The 21,949-nt window shown below is 44.2% G+C and overlaps 1 protein-coding gene across 5 annotated transcripts in view; it reads right to left on the bottom strand.

The window, feature by feature from the left end:
• Positions 1-21,949, bottom strand: part of ERBB4 (erb-b2 receptor tyrosine kinase 4) — a 578,878-nt gene that overhangs the window by 260,242 nt on the left and 296,687 nt on the right. For all 5 annotated transcript variants that reach the window (XM_064433627.1, XM_064433628.1, XM_064433629.1 and 2 more), the window contains exon 3: positions 18,638-18,824. In XM_064433627.1, coding sequence (XP_064289697.1) covers positions 18,638-18,824 — 187 coding nt within the window. The remainder of the gene's footprint in view (positions 1-18,637; positions 18,825-21,949) is intronic.

Raw genomic sequence — 21,949 nt, 5'->3', positions numbered from 1 at the left:
TGCTGTACATTTTAAGTGCTTCATCAGTTCACTGAATTGTATGCAAAAATACCATTCTTTACCAAGAGCCAAACAGTTATTAAAAGTAGGAGACTGAAGCTTTTAATGAAGCAGGCTCTTGGAAGTCTATCCTATTCCTATTCTTGTTCTTCTCCCTGGTCCTCAATAACTAGTTCTGAATTTGTTGAATTTTGGCAGAACTTGTTGTTCTGGTGTTAGCCCAGAGTCATCAATCTGTGGCTTTCAGGTGATTTCTAAAGGTAATCACGGAGTCCTTTCTGGTATTCCTGTGTTGCTAAGGAATGAGTAGTTCCTATCCCAGGCTGAAGTTTCTCACCACAATCCTATATTCCCTTGGATGAACACATTAATTAAAATGTCACTGTGCCATTTCTTTATGCATGAGACCATGGGTTTTTCATTTTAAGAATGCAGCAGCAAGGTGGGAGAAATGCACAAGTGGGCTGTGGGAAGGTAAGAGAATTACTAATTACATCCTCCACCTGCCTGCAGTCCTGAGATACCAATGAAATGTAAGAGTGAGATCCAAGGCAAGCAACAGGCTGCAAATGGGATCCTGGGCACTTCCCAACTCCCACAGAACCAGTCTGGAAGATTTCAATAGTTGTTCATGCTTTGTAGCTCTCAGTCACAAGGCTTGGACAAAAGACAAAAATTGATTTAACAGAGAGTGAATGTAATGCTCTGCAAGTAGCTTAGACTGCACCAATTAATCAATTACCCAAGTACATTCCACTTTAATACATTCATTACTATTCCAATCTTTAATCAACCGCTTGTTCCACATACAATGAGGTTCCTGCATTTCTGTGTAACGAACAATATTCACTTTACAACAGAAAAACATCACTTCCAGTGCCAAACATGAAAAATCAGAAGTGTGTTGATGGCTGTATGATGTGAACAATCCTGTAACTGGCTTACAGGCTGTGCTGGCACTTGCTGTGGCTTTGTTTGATATACCCACTAAAAATATTTATTGGAGATTAGGAGCACGAGCTGATCTGAAGGATGTTTTTGCCTTCATGTCTCAGCTTGGCATGTGCAACTGAAACTGCTGCAACCAGCTACTGCATCTCCTGGAGTCAGGAGCTTTTCGAGCTGTGATTTTTTTTAACTTCTTTAAAAGCAAAAATAAACTTTGAAAACTGTGTGCAGCATCTCCAAGCCTTCAGCTGTTTTGTTTCCCTTGCCCCCTCTTCTGGCTCTAGCTCAGGGTAGCTCCATTGCCAAATGGCCCCTTAAAAGCTGCAAAACCTGTTCCCCGACTTTAACTGGTGTCAGAGTACATCCATAACCATTCTGTTGGTAATTTTTTTATTCACCTAATCTATAAAATGGGCTAGCTGGATGTGACTGCTGCAAGTCTATCAGTCCCTTTGACTATACAAAATGTCACCTATTTGTTCCCATAGGGGAGAGTTTCTGCCAGAAATCACTCTGAACCCCCATCACCAGTCAGGAGCTCAGGAAGTTCTTTCTGTAAGGCCCCCTCTTCATCAGTGAGAAGTCCTGGTGACAGGGGACCAGGCTGTGAGGTGGGAGAGGAAAAGGGAGATCTCTGATTGAAGGTAAAAGTGGATCAAAAATTATCTGCAGGAGTGAGAAAAATGTGTTTGTTGATAACAAGCGCAGTGTTTGATGTGCAGACGTACTTCACTATCTAGCCTTTCATCAAGAGCCAGAGGATTTATCCTTCAGGCATGAGAGATGGAACAGCTTAAAATGGTTAGTGACCACAGAAAGGATTAGCACATTATTATCTTTCTAATCCACAGCATTTACTTTTTCGGGGTTTATTTGAGCTAATACAAAAGTGATTAGTGTTCTGGTTTTGCCAAAGTAAGAGGTTGTTTATGACTCCATTCCCACACATGGCCTGTAATAAACAGATAGTGCTGCCTGGAAAATGGCCAGCAACAGAAAGTTTCATCTTCTGCACTGCATTCACAGAAATAGAAATGGCTTGTACATTTGTCACTAAGTCCCAATGAGGACCTTCTAAAAGTAAAACAAAAGTATGTTACACTATCCCACTCTGCAAGCACACAATAAAAGATGGCGTGGAAAGTTCCTCAGCTTTTTTGCATTTGCTAGACATGCTTTTTTTGCATGTGCTATTTTTACAAAAGTGGGATAAACCAGCCCCCATCATTCCAGAATCTTGGCCAGCCCACGAGACATCATGACTAAAAAATGTTGAGATGTTAAAAATAATCAATGTTATTTTTTTGTATGTGCAGTCCATCTTGTCAGAATTTTGGATTCATATTTTTCACCTCTGCTCTGCCTTTGTGATGTCTGGCAATGGATTTATTTGGTTTTAAATGGAAGCTGAAGTTCTCAGGCCATCACAAAATTTTAGCATCTAAGGTTTTGAGAAGAATCCTCAAACTGACTTTCACAAACCTGCCTGTGCCACTTAAGCTGTTCACTCTCTTTTTCAGAATAGCACCTGAACCCAAGACTCCAGGATTGTGGCCTGCCCTTTCCAAACTGGATTTGTGTTCCTAGTCCACAGCAGTTTAAAAGGTTCTTAGATGGCTAACTCCTACTAATGTGAGTTACACACTTCTCTGTTTTTAAATATGTGGCCATCAACACCTTTTGAAAACAAGGGTTATTATTTTAGATCTTTGGCTATAGAAAGTGACCCTTATAATATTGCCACAAGAAGAAAACTGAGAAGCTGAAGGGACAGACAGACAAATGCAGAGAAGCAACAAAGCAGAAAACTTTCTTTCCCCCATCTTACTCCTTTGTAGTTAGTATCTCTACTAAATCTCTCCAGCATGTAAATGCTCCTTTAGGGATAAAGATGCTAAAATGGAAGGAGAAGAAATCTAGCTGTGGGTTGATTCCTTTAGTTCTTCACTCACTGTGGGGAGAGCTTTCTTTCCTACTCCTTGGTTTAGACAGCAGCTCAAATGTACCTTGCTGCAAGGCTCTGGATCAGGTCAGGGTTTTTCAGGATGTCTGTTTTCCCTTAAAGGTTACACCTGTGTTGGAGTCATGGTGTCTCAAGCTCTGGGCTGGCTTCAGGCCACTCAGCTCTCACCCTGTGACCAGTATGACTTTGGTAGCACGGGGAACATTCCTGGCCTGCAGCCCAAATGTTTGCTCAGTGACTGGGGAAGCCTTTGTGGCTCATGCCAGGCTCCCTCACTCCACCTCCAAGGGCAGCTGAGCCAGGAGGCAGCTGGGATTTCCATCCCTGGGCTCTGTGCACAAGGCTCACAACCACTCTGCACCCTCAGGCTGCAGAATTACCAAATTCTTCACGTGCTGAGGTTGCCACTTTCCCCTGTGCCAGCTCACCCCACAGTGTCAGAGAGGCTAAGGAAATGCTGGAGCTGCTCCTGTGCATCTGCATGTCACAAAAGTCATAAGGAATTTAAACTGTAGTTTAAATTACTTGTCACTCTCCTTCCATTCCCTGTATTCACTTCATACCCACATCTTGGTTTCCATTAGGATTGTTTCTTGCAGAGCAAGGCTTTTAAAACAATACTGGGAAAACTCCCACAAGGATTCAGGTAATATACTTCCCAATCACATGGCAGACAGGTGGAAAACACGAAAGGAAAACAGTCAATAGCTGCTTGCTATCTCACCCTCTCTGAACTGCAAAAATTTCTTAGGGAGCTGTGAATTACTCCCCTATTGTTCTTGCTACATTATTATTTTGAAGTGGCTCATGCCTGTGCTATTTGGCTGGCTGCTTTGTTTGCCTTATCAGTTTGCTGGGTGATGTATAATTAAAAAAGCCCTGTTTTACCACCTCACTCACAGATCCCCTTAGATAATACACCAAGTGTGACAGTAAGAGAAACACAATGTAAACTTCAACCGCTGCAGCTTCCTTGTGCATTTATTGAAACCCTCTCTTCTGGGACCCATGTCTCTCCTTCAGAAAGCTACAAAAGCCACTATTTATTTCCTGGTGACATCTGCGAGCATGACAGTGTGTTGACACAAGAAAGCACAGCCCACGGTGGGAGGGGAGGCTGGACAATCCTCCCCAGCTGCTCAGCATCCAACACTCCTGACAAAATCTCCCAGGAGGTACTTGGAGATCCACCTGGAGATGGCAGTTGCAGATTAGAGCTAAACAATACCTTTCTAAGTGCCAGGCAGATAACTTTGTCACAGAGAACAAACTCAGCACCTCCTTCAACCCCAGCCAATGTCACCTGCAGCCCATTCTCCTCCCACCTCTTCTTCAGAGTCTCAATCTATGTGACACATTTATGCCACCTCTGTTCTCTCTAACAGCCTTTTTTTTCTTTCACTGAATCCTCAGCTCCTGTCCAGGCTCTTCTCATGTCTTGATGACAGCACCTCTCCTTTAAGAAGCAATTTCACCCTTCTCTGTTTCCTTCTGAATTCCACTGTGTGACTGCTTCCCTAACTCACCACTCAAAACAATCTTTCTTCTCCCTGCATCTCATGTCTCCTCATCACATCAAATAAAAGCAAATTTTATTCACTTTCAGGATCTTCCAGAGCCTATCATTCTCTCATAAACTATTTATGCCTTCTCCCACCTTCAATAGGACTGTCATGCCACCTTTCATCAAACACCACATACATTTTCAAACATCTTTTGTTCTTTCTTCTACGCTGTAGCTCAAAGATGCGGACATCCAGCAAGTTATCGCATTGACCTTTCAAATCCTTCTCCTCAAACCCCCTTTGCCTTCAAACAGAAACAAAACTTGGCTGTCTTGGGAGCTCTGGATGTGCAGAACTGATGCTCCATGAGAAGCTGCTCTGTCTCCCTGTCCTTGCTGTACCCACCTCCCTGGCTCCACTGGTGGCCTCCTGTCTTGATCATATTGAGCTATTTGGCACAAGGGCTATTTTTTTTTCAATCTTCTCCTATGAGTTTCTGAGCTACAACTGGAAAGTGCTGCTTACAGATGAGTCTGCTGTAAACTGCTGACCCTTGTGTTCTAGGAAGGAGTAGCTCAGGTCTATACATTACCTTTTACAGAAGTTTAAATTTACTTGCAAAATTGTGACCTGAACCAGGAACACAGCCCCTACTTTTGAAATGTCTATGCAGAAACACTTCTCATAACAAATAAGAGAAAGCTCACTGTTTATTGAGGAGATTTTGCTGCTGCTGTTTAATACTGTCTCACCATCTAAACCTTGGTAATAGGTCCAGTAATCCTGTGTAAAAACCAGGCAAACCACATTTCTGTAATCCATTTAGGGTGCGAAGAGCTTATACAGCACTAGCTATCACAGCTCAAATGCTGAGTGACAATTTATGAACAAGTAACTCACAGAATCTGTGGTAACTGGCACACCTGAACCATATCCCACATCCTGTCTTTGTGTGGAATAAGAGAAAACCATGGCCCTCACTGCCATGCTCAGCAGGATGGTGGGTTAGGCTTCAATTCCTTTCCACACTGTCAAGTGAAGCAGAGGTTTGGCCACAAGTGTCAGCTTGGGCACTTCAGATTAGCTCTAGGTGGCTGAGATAAAAAGAGCCTGTCAGCTTAGTGGTTGAAGGGACTCTGGTATGTGGCACAAAGAGACACCAAGATTAGCCAAAGCTGAGAGGCACTGTCTGAAAATGGAAAGAAACCTCTGCCTGAGGGCTCCTAAATGTTGTTTGGCTGGGGGGCATTAGGAAGGACAGTAGGGAAGTAGGTCTGCAAGCCTTTTGTTTCTCTTTCCTTCTCCAGATATCAGGGGACAGAGCAACTTGGAAAAAAAAAAAAAAGATTAAACAGTGTTTTTCCAACAGCTGCCTTGCAGAAGAAGGCTGCTGCTACCACCTCAAAGTCAAATTTGGGGGCATGGTGAGCAGGGCACCCCAGCATCACAGTTAACAGGGCAAATACACCTTTTCCCTCAAGGTGTCACATTGCTCTTGGTGAAACCAGTAGTAACAAAAAAGAAAGGCCTATTCTTCACACAGAGCTTGCACTGGTTTAACTGCAATCAGTTTTGAAGTCAAGTCAGTTTGCCAGGTATGAAATCCCAAGAGAATGTACTTAACTTAGTGCACAGACATCAATTTAGCTCATCTGAGTTACTGAAGTAGGCTAAATCAATACAAGGCACTTGTAAATGGATTTAAAAGAACATTCATGTGGGGTTTGTTTCAATTTAACAAGTCACATTAAGGAGCAATTTTATTTAAACCCAAGCAAGGTTTCTTTGTTGGCTATCCTTGAACCCTAGATTACCACTCTAATTACCCACCTAAGACAGCAGAGAGGAAAACAACCCCTCCCTGTATCTCTGAGAGAAAGTCCCCTGAGCAGAGAAACACACAGGCAGCACTGCCACTTCATCCTCAGAAGCAAAGCAGTAAGGTTGGACAGGCCCACTGACAAAACAGTTTTTTCTATTTATATCAGAGGGTAAATTAGCAGATTAATATTTACTTCTAGCCACTGCTACCAGCCTGAAGGGGAAATGGAGCAGAATGAGGCCAGCAGAGGTCATAGCTCATTCAACCCATCAGTGTCATCAAATTTGCTCAGCAGAGCTTTGATTACTTTTCCAAACTTCAAGGCTGGTTTGTGGTAAGACATTTTTCTAGAAAGGAAGGAATAGAAGGCTTAAAACTAAGGCCATGTTAACATATTAATAAATCTCTCAACTAGCAAAACTATTATCTTTATTTGGGCAGCTGAATGCTTCTGAATATTAAATCAAAACCACTAGCTCTGAACATCTACAAGTCTTGCTCCTGGATGAGGTGGGGGCTGCAGCGAGGTTTGTGGAGCTGTCACAGGGCTAACTGCACAGCCCATGGGATTAAGCTGTTATGCATCCAAAGCCATTAAAATATCCCTCTCAGCTCTTCTGTGACACACAAAGAGGAGGATGCTGCCCTTGCAACCTCACCCTGTGCATACGTCAGCTCTGTGCCTGCTGCTTTTAAGACATCAAACCTGACTCAGAGACCAGCACTCTCTAAAGCAGGAGAGCCTCTGAGCCTGGCTGTTGCTGAAGTGTTTCAGGACTGCCACCTTCACCTGAGAGCAGCCCTGCAGAGCACACCTGGATCAGCACTTCAGAGAGCAGCTTACTGGGATGAGGGCTTTGACATCCAGCTGAAGAGTGCCATGGAGAGGGAGGGAATTAAAAAAATTAGAGAGCATGGTGTCACCATTTCAGAACAAAACACAATTCTTGCTTGGTCGTGGTGAGACTGGCAGGACATAGCCATGCTATTGATACTCCAGGCTTTGGATGTCCTGCCAATGCCAACCAACGTCCAGCTCTCCCAAAACACAGCTTGTACCTATTGATTCAACGTGAAGGAAAATATTTTATCAGCCCTTGTGGGCTCCTTCCATAGCCTAGGGCATATTCAGCTGTGTCCAGCCCAGCTCTCCTACCAACCACGTTTGGGACAGGGTGCTTTGCCTTCATCCTCCCTGTATTTGCTTTACTCTTTTCTGCACTGTGACTTTTCTGTTGGTATGGTTGACTCACCTCCACATTACATTTCTTTATTAGTGTTTGCAACACTGTGCTCAGGATAATGGATCTTTAACTGGCTGAGGTTTGTAAAGAATATTAGGAGAAGATGACTATTTAATGGAAAGGAAACTCAGTTAACTCCACCAGAGATGAGAAAGTCATCTCCTGGGCTACAGATCCACTCTGCTTCCTGCACAATGCTAGTAAAGAGTAATTTCAGCAGGATTTGGCCTGGGCCCTCAAGCCAGGGAATGAACTCAGTCATGACCTAAAGTTCACCACTAGTTCAGGTGCACTTATTTGATGTTGCTTTGGCTTAACAAGAAGGAAGCAGCATGCTTTTATAAAAGAAAATTCAGTCAAAACCAGATTCAATTATTATTATTCAATTAACATAATTTGTTTGATTGAAAATACAAGTTAATTGTTAGGAGAAGGCATGAAAAGCTCTTAAATAAGCCATACCTTTTCATTTTTAAAAGAAAGGTGGTGCCTAGCACTTTAAGCACTTTCCCCCTTTTTTTTCCAACTGTTTCTCTCTCACAGAAGCTTTCCCTGTCAGACATTTTTCAATTTTGAAAAAGCTCCCTAAGAATCTTCCATTCACCCTAAGTCTACACACATGAGACTGGAGGGGAAGAGCAGCAGTTTAAGCAAGAACATCTTGAACCTCCCCATGTAAACTCATCCTGCCCTTGGGTACTCGTACCCCAGAGTCATTTTGGAAGGTGACTAACCTCCCTTCTGATGGAACCATCACCCAGTTTTCACAGCCTGTAGCATCAATCTGAATGCATGTCCAGGTGACCAGTTAAAAACACCAACAGGAAAAAAAAGCCCCAAAGCAACACCACAATCTCCTCTCTCCACAGCGTGGCAGACAGGGATGCCTTTGATGCTGCCCTTCCTTCTGTGCACCCTCCCCCCAAATCAAGAGTTTCAAACCCAAAGCACGTGGCTCTGCTATTTCTGACAGGCAGAAGCAGAAGTCAGCTCCCCAAGGAATCCCAGCGTGAGCACAGCATTTGTACAAGGGCTGGACGGATGGATGTGCTTTCACTTCTAAGCCTTAAAGAAACGAGAGTACATCTATGAAAGTTTCACCAAGGAGAAAAAAAATAAAATAGAAAAGAAGAAAAAAAGGCAAGGCAAAGGGGTTTCAGAGAAGACAGCCCCTTGAGCGATTTCCAAACATCAAAGAAAAAGGCCTCCAGCGTGTTCTCCTCATCTGATACCTTTGTTCCCCCACTCCACGCCCGCAGGCATCTTCCTCGTGATGCACAAAAGGCTCCTGCAGCCCCCGGACAGCTCTGTGTCCACACACATTACCTGCTCCAGCTCTGAGTCCCTCATACTGGCACTTCACACCAGTCACAGCCCGCTTTCCGTGGCTGAAGCCAGGTGGGACTGACCAGGGAGTCTGGAGTCCCAGAGAACTCCAGCAGGTCTGTATCCAACAGCCTGGCTGCTCCTTCCTCCTCCATGCAGGTACAGTCCAGGTGAGCGCTGCTGTTCTGCCATTCCTCCTGGGACATCTGCTTGGCTTTTTCCCCACTGCTCCACCTCTGTTCACTCTGATTTCCCTTCTGCAGGGCTGCATTTCTGTTTTCCTCTTTCTATTTGCCCTCGAGGTTACCTTTTCCTGCCCATCTCTGGCTTGCCTCGGCATCTCTGCAGAGATACAGGGCAGATGCCTCCTGTGTTTTCCCTGTTTCCAGAGCACACACACCCAGCTGCCTGGAACTGCTGCCCTTGGATGCATCCCGGGGCAGGGAGTCACACGAGTCAGGTCAGGAAGGGTCGATTGCAATTGCCAGTCAATTGACAGTTGTTATTGCAGTTCCCTTTACTTTTCCCAGTCACAGAAAGAAGCTCCTGGCAGCAAACCCCTTGCTCCCCACCAGAGACTGCTGTTACCTGCGTGCAAATTCGGATGCTACCAAGAGTTTTGCTCAGCCTGGACCCTGCAGGCAGGACCTGTCAGTGCAGCACTGCAGAGGGGCTGAGTCTGTTGCAACTTCTTTTACACACTAACACCCAACACATGCTCGAGGCAGCAGTGGTTTCCTGTCACATCCTAGTGGACAAAGCTTGTGTGATCAAACTCTGTTTCAGATAAGCTCTTAATAACCCTCTGTTCAGTGCTAGCCCTGCACTGCTGCACATCTCCAGGCTGCTGCAGACCAACCCAAGCTGCAAAACCCCCCTGGAGGCTTTGATGAGGCTGGTCCCTGTGCTGGGCAGGCTGAGACTTTTTGGCACTGCAGCAAACAGGCTCGTGTGCAGCCAAGGAACAAGCAGGCTGTGCTGGAGCCTTGCCTTTGCCAGCCTACGTGACACTCAACCCTGTGCTGAGTGTTTGGGGGCTGCCCTGTCTCCCCTGTCTGCAGGGGCTTTCCTGGAGCTAAATGCAGCAAAGGAAGGTTTTTGGTTCATTGCCTCTCCAGTCCTTCCATATAGGGTTTCTAGGGAATTTCTCTCTGCAGCAAATGACATGAAAATGAACAGGCATGAAAATATCCTAGGGACAGCAACTACTTCCAACATGTAAACCTAGGGGTCTGACACAACCTTCTTTGAACTCAGGACTTTTTTTTTTTTTTTGCAATGAATGGTGATCCAAACCCAAACATTACTTCTATAGGCTGACAAGAAAAGCTAGGAAAAGGAGCTCATTCTTGGACTTGGGTTAAAATGCAGGTCTGTGAGCATATGCTGCTTTCCAGACCTGTGTGCAAGGTCACTGAAATGCCTCTGCTGAGCTTTAGGTTAAGGCACATTTGAATTGACACCTGATCCCTGCAGTTTGTGCCATTTTCAGCCCTACAAGTCAGCAGCTCCACAGGCCTGGAGGCTGGCCCCTCTGCCCCAGCAGTGGCTCACAGCTCATGTCCCCACTGTGGATGGTGACAACTGGACTATCGTGCTCAGCAACTTGCCTTTGGCCAGGCAGTGCAGATAGATTACATTCCCCATGTAACACAAGACTTTAATTACTTTACAAAAGCACAAAATTCCTTGTCAGCTGTAGCCTGTCAGAAGGAAATGAGAAAATCAATGAATTCAGAAGACTGTAGAGAGAAAGGAGGAAAACATAAAAAAATAAAAAACCCCAAACCAAACAACAAACACTGAAAGTAATGCTTCTTTCATTCATCTGAAGAAGATATACAACTGGAGCAGCAAGGATTTAATGTCTAGAACACCTAGTCAAGACTTAGCCTAGGCTGGGGAGAACAACCCAGCTGTTCCTTTCTTTCCCAAGCTGCTGGGAGGCTGGGATATCTATTTGTTCAGCAGTGCTGTCACTATAAACTGTAAGATCCTTCCCGACTGTAATGCTTACTGCACTTTACTGAAGTTATAGTGCAGCTCAGCACGGATCTGTCTGCCAAAGTTGGATATTTTGAAATGTCTCCCATTCCTGACCCGTGTGATTGAAATGGAGGGATTACTCTGCTCAGATGTTTAACTCCCTGTGAAGCATGTGGACAGAGAAATCCCCATGCTGCCGAAGCTCTCGAGTCACAGAAGCCAGGCAAAGCTACTCCATTACCACAAGGATCCAGTATTACTGGATTCAGCTTGATTGCCCACACTCCCAGAAAGCTAAAGGCTGTTTCACACCACCAGAACTGGGAGAATTTCTTGCTTTATAATTGAAAAATGCACAGATAGAACTACTGCAGAGAGGTGAAAGAGAGAAATTACCAAGGAAAAATAGAGTGAGTGGTGTTATTATTTTACATGGTATTATCAAGTAACAATGGCAACATACATGGATGCATTTTTTAATGACATTTAAACTAACATTTGACAGTGTTAAAGTTGAATCCCACATCATACCAGATCATCTCTGAATAGCATTTTCAATGACACCCTCAAAATTGGTCTAATTAACGCAGGCAAGCATTATTTGCTCTGTTGTAGAAGTGGTATGATTCACAAAATAAAGCAGCCGATGAGGAGATTACTGCAGGGCTAGGAAGGATTTCCTGCATCTACCCTAGAGCCAAATCTTTACCTGCAGAACCTTCTTTAGCCAGCAGCCACATAATTAAAACCCTGAAAGCCCAGGGAAACCTCCCTTCTGTTTGCAGAGACCATAGCTAAGCAGGAATGATCTGCTGGGTTATTCAGAGCAGGCACAGAGCCTGAGTGGTGTGGTCAACACCATTCCCAAAGCCAGCAAGGCTGGATGATGGCTCAAGGATCCCAGGGCAGACATGCCCTGAGTCAGCTGTCATTAGCTGGTATTAATCCTGGCAGAGCACCCTCTACACAACATCCTTAAAAGGTCTTAAGTGGATGTTAGGCACTAGTTAACTTATAAATTAAAGTATGAATTAAATTATCCACTGAAGGAAGTAAACGGCAATTTAAATTTCAGTTCATTACAAAGTCAAAGCAAGTAAGCCAATTTACACCAGATAAGGATTAGGCCTGGTTTCTCTTCCCCTTGATTTTAAGCCCTGTTTTGTTGCAGGAGAGGCTGTGTGGCATGAAGTTATCCTGCTGCATGACAATACTGGCTCATATCAATAATATTGTGCATTACTTTCAATAAACTGGTTTAGACCATTTGCAATAGATTTGCCTCCTAGCTCATTTGAAAGCATTGGGGAGAAGGAGAATACCAGCACACATGGGGGATCCTTTCAATTTCTAGTTAAAAACATTTACCAGCATATCATTATTTGGATGAGCTTTTTGCTTAAATCCTTGCTATAGTCATTCCAAACAAGGTTGCATATTTCTAACACTACAAACACATTCAAAAACAGTGAAGTGCTCTGAAATAAAGAAAACTGAGCATAATTTGTTGATCAATGAGTTGAAAAGAGCCACAGACATTAGTTATACTACTTAGCATGAAAAAAGCATATCCAAGCCCTTCAGAGACACTGCACAAAATTCTAGCCTTGCTGAAATTTAAAAACCAAAGTCCCGACTTTGTTACTGGACAAAATAAACTCATGAATATAAATCTCACGAGGCTCAAAATCAGTATTTATTTCTGGCTGTATAAAACACAGGTTTTTGCCTTGCTAAGACCTGAGAGCAATTTTCTGCCAGCTGGAGGCAGTTGCTCCTCAGCCTGCAGGTCCCTTATCTGGGATTCCTCAGGGCCACATCTGCAGCCGAGGAGAGGCTGGAAGCATTCCCAGGCATTGATGCCAAGTGCCAGGGAGCAGCCTGAGCCTGTGCTCTCACTGCCACCAGGGATGGGAACTGGGCTCTCCCGCCTGTCAAATCACACCTGTGATGGCTGAGGAGAGCAGCAGCTGGAATAGGATGTTTTTTGGGTTTTTTTTTTTTTTTGCTTAGGAAAGAGTCTAACAGAGGGAGAAAAGACGGACCTGCTCTAGCAGGCACACTTGCATTTCTGAGAATGGGGGCAGCCACAAGCCTCATTCCCTCTCTCCACAGGGACAGGATGAGCAGGGGGGACTCAGGGCTGGTTCTTTGCATGTCCCTAAGGTCTGTGGTACTGATGCCTTGTGAAGGCTGACCCAGAACAGAGGCTAGATGGAGCTAAAGAATAAAGTAGATATTTATTAAAGGGCCTCAACGGATCCACCTTGGGCAGCACAAGAGCCCAGCCAGGGCTGCACTCAAGATGAACCAAAATGGTCACAAAATGGACAACTGGTCACGGGGTCTCTCACTTTTATAAGTTCTGGTCCATTTGCATATTGGAGCTAATTGTCCAATTACAGCTCCAGCCCATGAAGTCCCATCCTTCTTGTTTTTCTCTCTTCAGTTCACATTGTTTATGCTCTTGGGCCTGAAATTTGGATCAGCTGTCCTTAGTCCCTAGCTAGAGAAGGAATTGTTTTGTCTCCCTGCTCTGTGCAGAGAGCTCACCGTATGAAGCTCAGAGGTACACACTAAAGCAGCACAGAATCTGAAAAATATAAAAGCTAAACCTGGGCCATCAGGAGCACACAGAGAATCCTCCACAGCCACACTTCCCTAAGGAAAGGAGGTGTTCTTCCCTCTTCGCCTCCCCACTGGCCAGCCACAAAGCTGTGCTGGGATACAAATGCCTCGGTGGGCAGGGCAGCTGCAAGGATCCAGGAGAGGAGCACGCCCGGCAGCCACAGAGCCGCTGCAGCTTCCCCTACAGAGAACTCCTGAGGCAGCCCCGCACGCAAAGGGACCACAGGGATTTTTAAACCAATTCCTCACGCCTCCATGTATCCTAGCAACCCCTCTCCGAGGTTACAGATGCGATGCCTCACCCACCTGTTGCACAGCCAGCCTGAGGCAAGTTACTCATTGCTTTCTTCCCGGCTCATCCCGATTAAGGAATGCGGGAATGTGCCACAAGCAGCCGGTGGGTGTCACACAGAGACACCCCTGGACACCAGGACTGGCTCCTGCATGTCCTCTGGGGAAAGGGCTTTGTGATCAAGGCAAGAAAAAGGGGGTGGCCTTCATCCCTGCCACAAAATTGTGCCATCCCTGCCTGATTTCACTCAGGTCCTGCGCAGACATCCAAGCAAGATTTACAAAAGATTTTTAGGTCCAAAAGAGGCACAGCGAACAAAACTTGACTCCTCCTACACCCTTCCTTCAAAACTGACTGAGCTGCATTATAGTTACAGTAAATGAGTTTGCTAAAGGAAAAAAAAGACAAAAAACTGCTCGAAAAACAACCTTTTCAAGGAGTGATGCTACTCCAAAGTACCTTTTAACATTTTCCATTTCCTGTGAGTCAGGGGGTGAGGAATACTATAACCATCAAACATTAAAATTTTGCTCTGCAGAAAAATAAAAACCAAATTTAATCAAAAATTAAAAGGTAGAAGATCAATTACAAACTTTTGTTGAAGGGGAAATTTGCAATTTTGCAAAATTTACTTTCTCCACCTGTGATAATGGTCCTTTCTTCAAGATTCTCCTGCTCATCAAATTAGATTTCCTTTATTTGGCTATCACTGATCAAATAATTTAACCTGCAGTATCTATTTTTCACGTGAATCTCAGTTATCTTATCATTCAATTTATCTGCATTCCTGAAAAGCAAAGAATGAAAACCCCTAAATCTTTTGCTGTGGATTTGTTTCTTTTTTGTGTTACTGCACTTATCACTGCTAAATCCACCTCATTCTATTATATCAAAAAAATTCAAGGGATGCACAGAACCGTCTGTCCCCAAGGCCAGTAGGGAAGATGAGGCTGTCACTGCTCAAAGACACATAACTTGCTGTAGAGCTCTCTTATTCATCTTCACAAAGGAAAACATGGGATACTTTTTCCTAGATTGTAAGATAAGGTTTTAGGCTGTGTATTGTATTTACACAGGTGTAAATACATCTGTTACAGGTGGAGCAATTCCCTGCTGTTCATTGGGAAGTTTTCTTTATCTCTCCCACAGCCAATCCTCCCTCCAGGAGATCTCTTCTGTTCATGGCCACTGAGTGTCCCTGCATGGCTGATCAAATTCCATCATCCCTCTGGGAGATGCTCTGCCCAGGGGAGGAGCCAAGCATTCCTACCTGGATACAATCTGACACTGGAACACCACAGCAGCCTTTGCCCACTGCATTCCCAGAGGACCAGCTTTCTTCTCCACTGCATTCCCAGAGGAAGACCAGGCCCATCTCCAGCAGCCCTGGAGCTCCAGAGGAAAACTCCACCCTCGTGCAGGATCCCTGCTCCAGCAAAACCACAGCTGGCACTGCAGGAGGGCTGAGCCACCATGGAATGGGACTGCTGCCAGCACCCTGAAACACAGGGGGTCAGGTCCTGTTCTGACTCTGTCAGTGTTGTTTTGTATCATTGCTTTTTTTATTTTATTTTATTTTTATTTTCTTCCCTAATAAAGAACTGTTATTCCTATTCCCATATCTTTGCCTGAGAGCCCCTTAATTTCAAAATCATAACTCATAGGGAGGGGATTTACATTCTCTATTTCAGGGGAAGTTCCTGCCTTCCTTAGCAGACACCTGTCTTTTCAAACCAAGACACTTCCTAAATGGTTCTGGCAGTTGTGAGTTATCCCTCTTTCCCCTCTCAGGCAGTAATGAGATGCAGTCACCAGGTTCCCTCTGTTTGGAGTGCTCCAAACATGAGAACCAATGGTGCCCTTTCCCTGGGTAAGCTGAGGCTGAGTGCCTGGTGGCCTGCAGTGGCTCCTGGGCAAGGGCTGGCACACCTTCTCCCCCAGCACCACCTACTCTGCTCATCTCAGGCTGAAGATCACAGCCAGGATGTCAAACCCTCCTTTTCATTGTGAGGCTATTTGGCAGCTGAAGCTGCACACTGAGATGAGTCCAGCTGAGATGGCAGCAGCCACTTCATTAGTTCAGTGTCAGTTCAGTTTTGACACATTTGTGGAACCATTCACTAAGTTTTTGTAACAAGTGAGAACAGGATTTTTATAGCTAAGATTTTTTGCAAGTGTCACATGCATTTTAGGACATAGTCCTGGGCTGAGCTATACAAACAAACTCCCTTGTGGTTTGACAGACATCATGAGTGAGAATTGGATCATGTTTTCTGTGTGAGATAAAACTAACTGCCTTCACGGCTATCATTTTTTTATAGTGCAAGGGAGGAAATTCAAGCATTTAAAGTTACATTTAAATATGAAAACTTGATAGACATATCTGGCAATAAAATAAACAGCTGTTAACAACACATAGAAAATATTGCAGTGGTACAGCACAGGAGGCTGAAACTCCATGTCTGAGGAGAAGCTGCAGGTGAGAGCAGCTTCCTCATTTATTTAACACAGGGAGTAGGGCTTGTGTTTGTATACTGTACAGCACTAGGCAGAAATACCCTCAGGAGCCTATCATCCAGCACTGCACGAATAAAAACAGAATTTCCCAGACTCTCGTGAGCAAGGCATAAGCCCTGGAATGACAATGCTTCACAAGCAAGACAAGAGCCATGTAATATTTTACTCAAGTGGAAGAGATGCACGATTCAAAGCCAGTCTCTTCAAATCTGCAGTGGACTTGAAGGATGTGAGCCCATGGGGGCTGCTTCCTCTTCAGTTTAGCAGCTCACTCGTGGTTTCTGGGGTAAAACTAAAGAATAGGCTCAGATACTGCTGATCCATCACTGCCTTGCAACACCACCAACTCCCACATCCACCAGTTATATTTATGCAGCTACTAGTGCTAAGGATGTGTCAGGAAAATTAATGAAGGGTGAACATGCTCTGGGAAGAGCATGCGCAACAAGAGGCGGGTTGTGGGTTAAAATAGCCCGGTGCATCTTCACCAGTGCACAAAATGGAGAGAACAGCTGCTGGAGAGGCTCAGGAGGCCCTGCCATGGTGCTTAGAAAACATTAAGAGCATTTTCAAGCACACACTGGCTCACGTTCAGCACCCAGAAGCTATTTTAAGTGCTCCATGGACACAAACTGGTGTTATTAGGGTACTTTTCTTCCAGAAGACAACAATTCATTTTGAGTCAAATAATCCCATCAGAGGCCTTTGTAAACACCTAAATCAGAAGAAGTGGCTATGATAATCTCATGTTGGGAAAGATTCACAGGCTGAGCTAAGGCCAGTTTTCTTAAGACACCTCAAAAGAAAATGAAACCACTTGCAGGGCAGTTTTGGTGCTGTGTCTGTCACGTCACAACAGCTCCCAGAGGGCATCTCTGGAGTCTGAGGAACTGCCAAATAGCACAGGGAAGCTGGTTCAAGACCAAAATCGGAGCAGAAGCCTACAAGATAAGTTTTTTTACCCTACTGAGCAGCAAAGCCATGGCTAAATGAGCCCTAGGAGTAAAACTCACCTGGCAGAACCACCTCAGACCCAAGAGGAAAGACTTCCATCATTTTCTGGCCTTGGCCTCACCTCACCTCTCTCAGTTTTACCCAGCCTAGTGTCTTTACAAGGCATTTGGGGACTCAACGACCAAAAAACATATACAAAGAAAGAGATAATGCTGTTATCACCCAGTGCTGTGGCTCTGTATGATGTGAAGGCATAGACAGTCACAATGAACTCACTCTATCAGAAAGGTGGGAGGAAATATGGGAACAGAAGAAGAAGAAATTAGATTATGATAGTGACAGAGTGAAGAGCAGTAGATGGCAGGGATTTAGAGACATTTGGGAAGCACTCTGATATTGGCATGATGGTCTCAGTAAAGAAAATTGTCAAAAATATGACCAGAGGAAAGAGCCTAATCAGAGTCATCCAAAATTGCTTTATTTTGTAAAATATTTCAGGCCTTCTTTTGCCTCCTGCTTTTAAAAGCCTTGCTGTACAGCCTGGTGAGGCTGAACAGGGAACTGTAAGCACTTGTGCTACTCTGGATACTGACAGACAAAAGAAGCAGAGAGGGAAGGGTGCCTAAATATAGCTCAGAAGGCTCCCACCTCTCCATACTGAGGCTCAATCTCCACAGCCAGCTCAGGTCACTGATTCTGAGTCAGCTTTCAGCCACTAGCAGACACAAGGCCACATCAAAATTACCAAAGTTTAGGGTAGACATTATCATAGTTGATGAAGAACCAGGTATAAATAAAATACTTCCAGCGAATTCCCTAAGAAGAGCCACTGCCTGCTCTTTATTAAGTTACAGTCCATTGATATTTAGGAAGTTTTAATCTCCCAAACCACTGACTGGATTCTCAGATGGAGGAAATGAATGTTGATCTACCCCACAGCATGATCCAGCCCTGAACTGACAGGTAAACATGAAGCTGTGGACTTGGCTTACATTTTTGTCTCAAAAAAAAAAAAAAAAAAAAGGCACTTTTCTCTATTTTTGCTCAGAAAAGGGAGTTCTAAAATTAAATAAACCAAAGATACAGAGACACAGTGGATGCTATAAGCTAAGGTAACCTGGTAGACAATAGACAATACCCAGCACCTGAAGGAACTTGTGTGCAATAATCAAGGATCACAAACATAGTCATGTTATCAACACAGAGAAAAAGTTCACATACTCTCTCAAAGACTGGTTTTGTTTCAAATACACTGTTGCCATGACTCTCATTGATCATTATGGAGAGAAGTACTTATGTGACCCCCAAAAAAAAGATGAACACACAACTGCCATGCTCCTGTGGTACCTCAGTCTCCTGCAAAATGCAAGTGACTGATGGCACTGAGGAAATACTTAACAGGCTCATTTTTTTCCTTGCAACTAATCCACCCCATTTCCAAGTTTCACTCACCTGTCAGGTTCCTCAAGCCAAGTTCCCTGAGTCCGAAGTTGCCATCCTTCCTGTAGTTAAGGAAAATGGCCAGAGCGTATCGCTCCTCGTAGAGCTTGGTGCCACGAACGATGCGCAGGTTCTCCAGGGGCAGGTACTCAAACTGGTTCAAAGCCACCAACACATAGCCCGTGACTTCTCGGATAGACTGAAAGGCAGAAATGAAACAGACACATCAGACATGGCCCATCTTTAATTGTCCTGAATTTCCCAGACAATGGATGCTTTAGGACAAGGTGCTGCTACCCAAGACAAAAGAAACCAAACCACCTGGAAAACAAATTCTGTTTCAACTTAATGATTTCAAGCACATTCCTGTTTTAATTTTAGTGAGTTTGCTGGAAATAATTGTTAGAAGGTAGAAAATAAAGAGGTAGCCATTTTTATCAGTTTATTGAAACTTGAACAGAAACTCACTGTAAGGTGTTAAGGATTCACAAAAGGATGACTTTGCACAACTCAAAGCAGAGAGCAGGGCAAAGGCCTCTGCAGTACATGAACAGAATCCACTGGGGCAATGCCACAGTTCCGATGAGATTGTCTGCAAATAACTCTGTGCTGTACAGTGTATTCCAGAGTGGGACTGATGGGACATAACATGGAAAACACCTCTGGAAGAGCTCACCATCAAACAGGAACAGATGGGAGACGGGGGGGATGGTTTGCAAGACAAAACAAAGATAACACACATCTCCACTAACACCCATTTTGTGCACTTTCAGATGGAACTGATCACTGAACATTTGCTAAGATTCATCCCCAAGTTTCTTCTGGCAGTGCTGGAACCATCCACAGCCATGTATCCCAGTCTTGGATCAAAACTGCAATCCAAACCTTTAGCAAAATGATTGCTGCACCTTTGAGCTGGCTGAAATCTTTGCTGGCTCTGGATGAACTGCTCAATAACCCTCCTGTTCATATTCAGGAATTGATTGCCTGCACTGGAAAGGGAAAAAACACCCCAAAACCCAATAACTAGAAAAACTTTTTCAAAGTCCAAAAGATTAACAGAACTAAGATGTTAAGAAAAAAAAAATACAGAACACCCAAACCCAGAGAAATATACTCCCTTAGAAAATAAAGTTTATTCTAAGGAATTAAAAGAAATGGCCTAGAAATACACAAACGCCTTTGAAAAATATAATTTCAACACTCACAATGACCCCACCATCCTCAGCAGGACTTGGCACAGGCTGAAGGATGCTCCTAGCCAGATCCTGGAAACAGAACCTCCATGTTGGAGAGGGTCTCTTGAGTCTGTTTTTCAAAGCTCACCTCACCCCGTGCCTGCAGCCACAGTACAGAGTCGTGTGTTTGTGTGCGTGTGCATATTTTAATGGATGGAAATTGATACCACTACTTGTGTGCTTAAGTGGCTGCACGCACTTCTCCCTTCCCTGTGGCAAAGTCAATACCTTCAACAAAACACTGAAAGAAAAATTCTGCTCGGGGTAACGTGCCCAGACTACAACCAAAGTGAGGGGGACTCCAGTCGATACTGTAATGAAAACAGCCTGACAAGCAGCAGCAGGCAGAGAATTCAACCTGTCGTGTATGTATCATTAATAAAGAAAGGCAGCAATGGATTTGCAGCACCAAGGACAGGATCTTGCTTTGCTGCTTCAGCGCTTTGCCATGATTTCACATTTAAGTGTGCGCGAGCCTTTTAATTAGGCTTATAAAAGCCTGCAAGGTTATTAATACGTGTGGCAGTGTACATAAGGAATGATTTCTAGGCCACAAAATCTAGGCACTAGCTGTCCTTCTGAAGCCAAGCATTTGTGCTCAGCTGAAGCTGCTGAAAAAGCCATTTCCAGACTTGCTTGGCATCAAAACAAAGCCCACTGTCCTGACAGGACTCTGATGAGAACCCATTCAGTGGAGGTGGGTTGAGAAGTAGGGTTCAGCAGCTAAGTATTAAATGTAGAGCTGCATTATACCCTGGGACACTGATTCCATTATAATCAGAAGCTTTACAGCACTTTCATGATAGCTCTTTGCCTTCAGATATTTGAGCTTAGCCAGTTTGGTCAGGAATTTGCTTTTCATCATATGCAAAAATTTCTTTAAGCTGCCTTTTTTAGCATCTCCTCAGAATTCAGGAAATACTTAAATTACACTCACGGCTTCAGTTTCTCCACTGATATTCTAGGGATACTGTGATTGCTCTAATTAATTTAAATGGATGTTTAACTTGGAATTGAGTGGAAAAAAATTAAAAGCAGTTCCAAAATTGCATCTGAACAGGTCCTCCCTGCCAATTGTTGTCACTTATAACCACATTTTCTATTTTTAGGGTATGTCTTACTGCCAAACAGCAATTCCACCTGAAAGGGCTGCAATTCAGCACAGGATTGAAATGCCACACACACACACAGAGAAGCAAATCTTCATTCCAAACTTGGGGGGGAGAAAAAGCCAAAAAAAGAAAGCCCAAAACAATAGCCCACCAGAGAAAATTACAAAGTCCTGTTGCTGATAATTGTGAACTGTCTCTAGAAGCCATGCACTTGGTTTGGCTAAACCAGCTGAAACGACAAAGTATAGCAAGTATTTTGACAAACCAGAAGGTTCTTTGCAGTCCCATGGCTTCCACCATATTGTAACATGCATTTATTTCCTGGAGACACTGCCACGTTCATGCTTGCAATACAAAATTATGAAAATAAATCCAAAAGAGTTTTTAATTTCCTAGGAAACAACCACCTGACTAACCAAATCTAGTAGTCTGATATATTAAGATGGGGTTTCATTCTGGGTTTAAAATCAGATAGGAAAGAAAAGTGTAGAACAATAACCTGCTTTGCGGGATGGTTTCTGACTAATTTCTGGTTTGCAGGATGTTTTCTGACTGGCCTATCTTGAAAAAAATGTACTGGGAAGGCAGAAGGCATCCCAAGTTTTGGCCACTCCTGGCTAACACTGTCACTTGGCCAGGCACTGCAAGTTTTAACATGACTGTCACCGAAAATAGATACCTGCCCACCTGGAGCTCACTGTCAGCTCTGCTGGAGTCACTGCAAAGATGCCTGTTGGCTTCCATACTGACTCACCAATCCTCATGCCACATCTCCTCCCCTGCACCTCGTGCCAAGGTCAGGCATGATTTGAACCTCTCATCCCTTCAACTCAAGGCTGGACACCTTCCTGGGCAGGTATCCTGGACTCAGTTATCCTAATGCTCTGTTTGAGCTGCTTTGCTCCAGCTTCCATCTGTGTTCCCAAGAAGGTGAGTGGCTCACAACACTGAGTGCCATCTCCCAGTTTGATTCT

This window comes from Passer domesticus, chromosome 10 (assembly GCF_036417665.1).
Source record: "Passer domesticus isolate bPasDom1 chromosome 10, bPasDom1.hap1, whole genome shotgun sequence".
NCBI classification, from domain to species: Eukaryota; Metazoa; Chordata; class Aves; order Passeriformes; family Passeridae; genus Passer; species Passer domesticus.
This window is presented reverse-complemented; position numbering and strand designations above follow the sequence as displayed.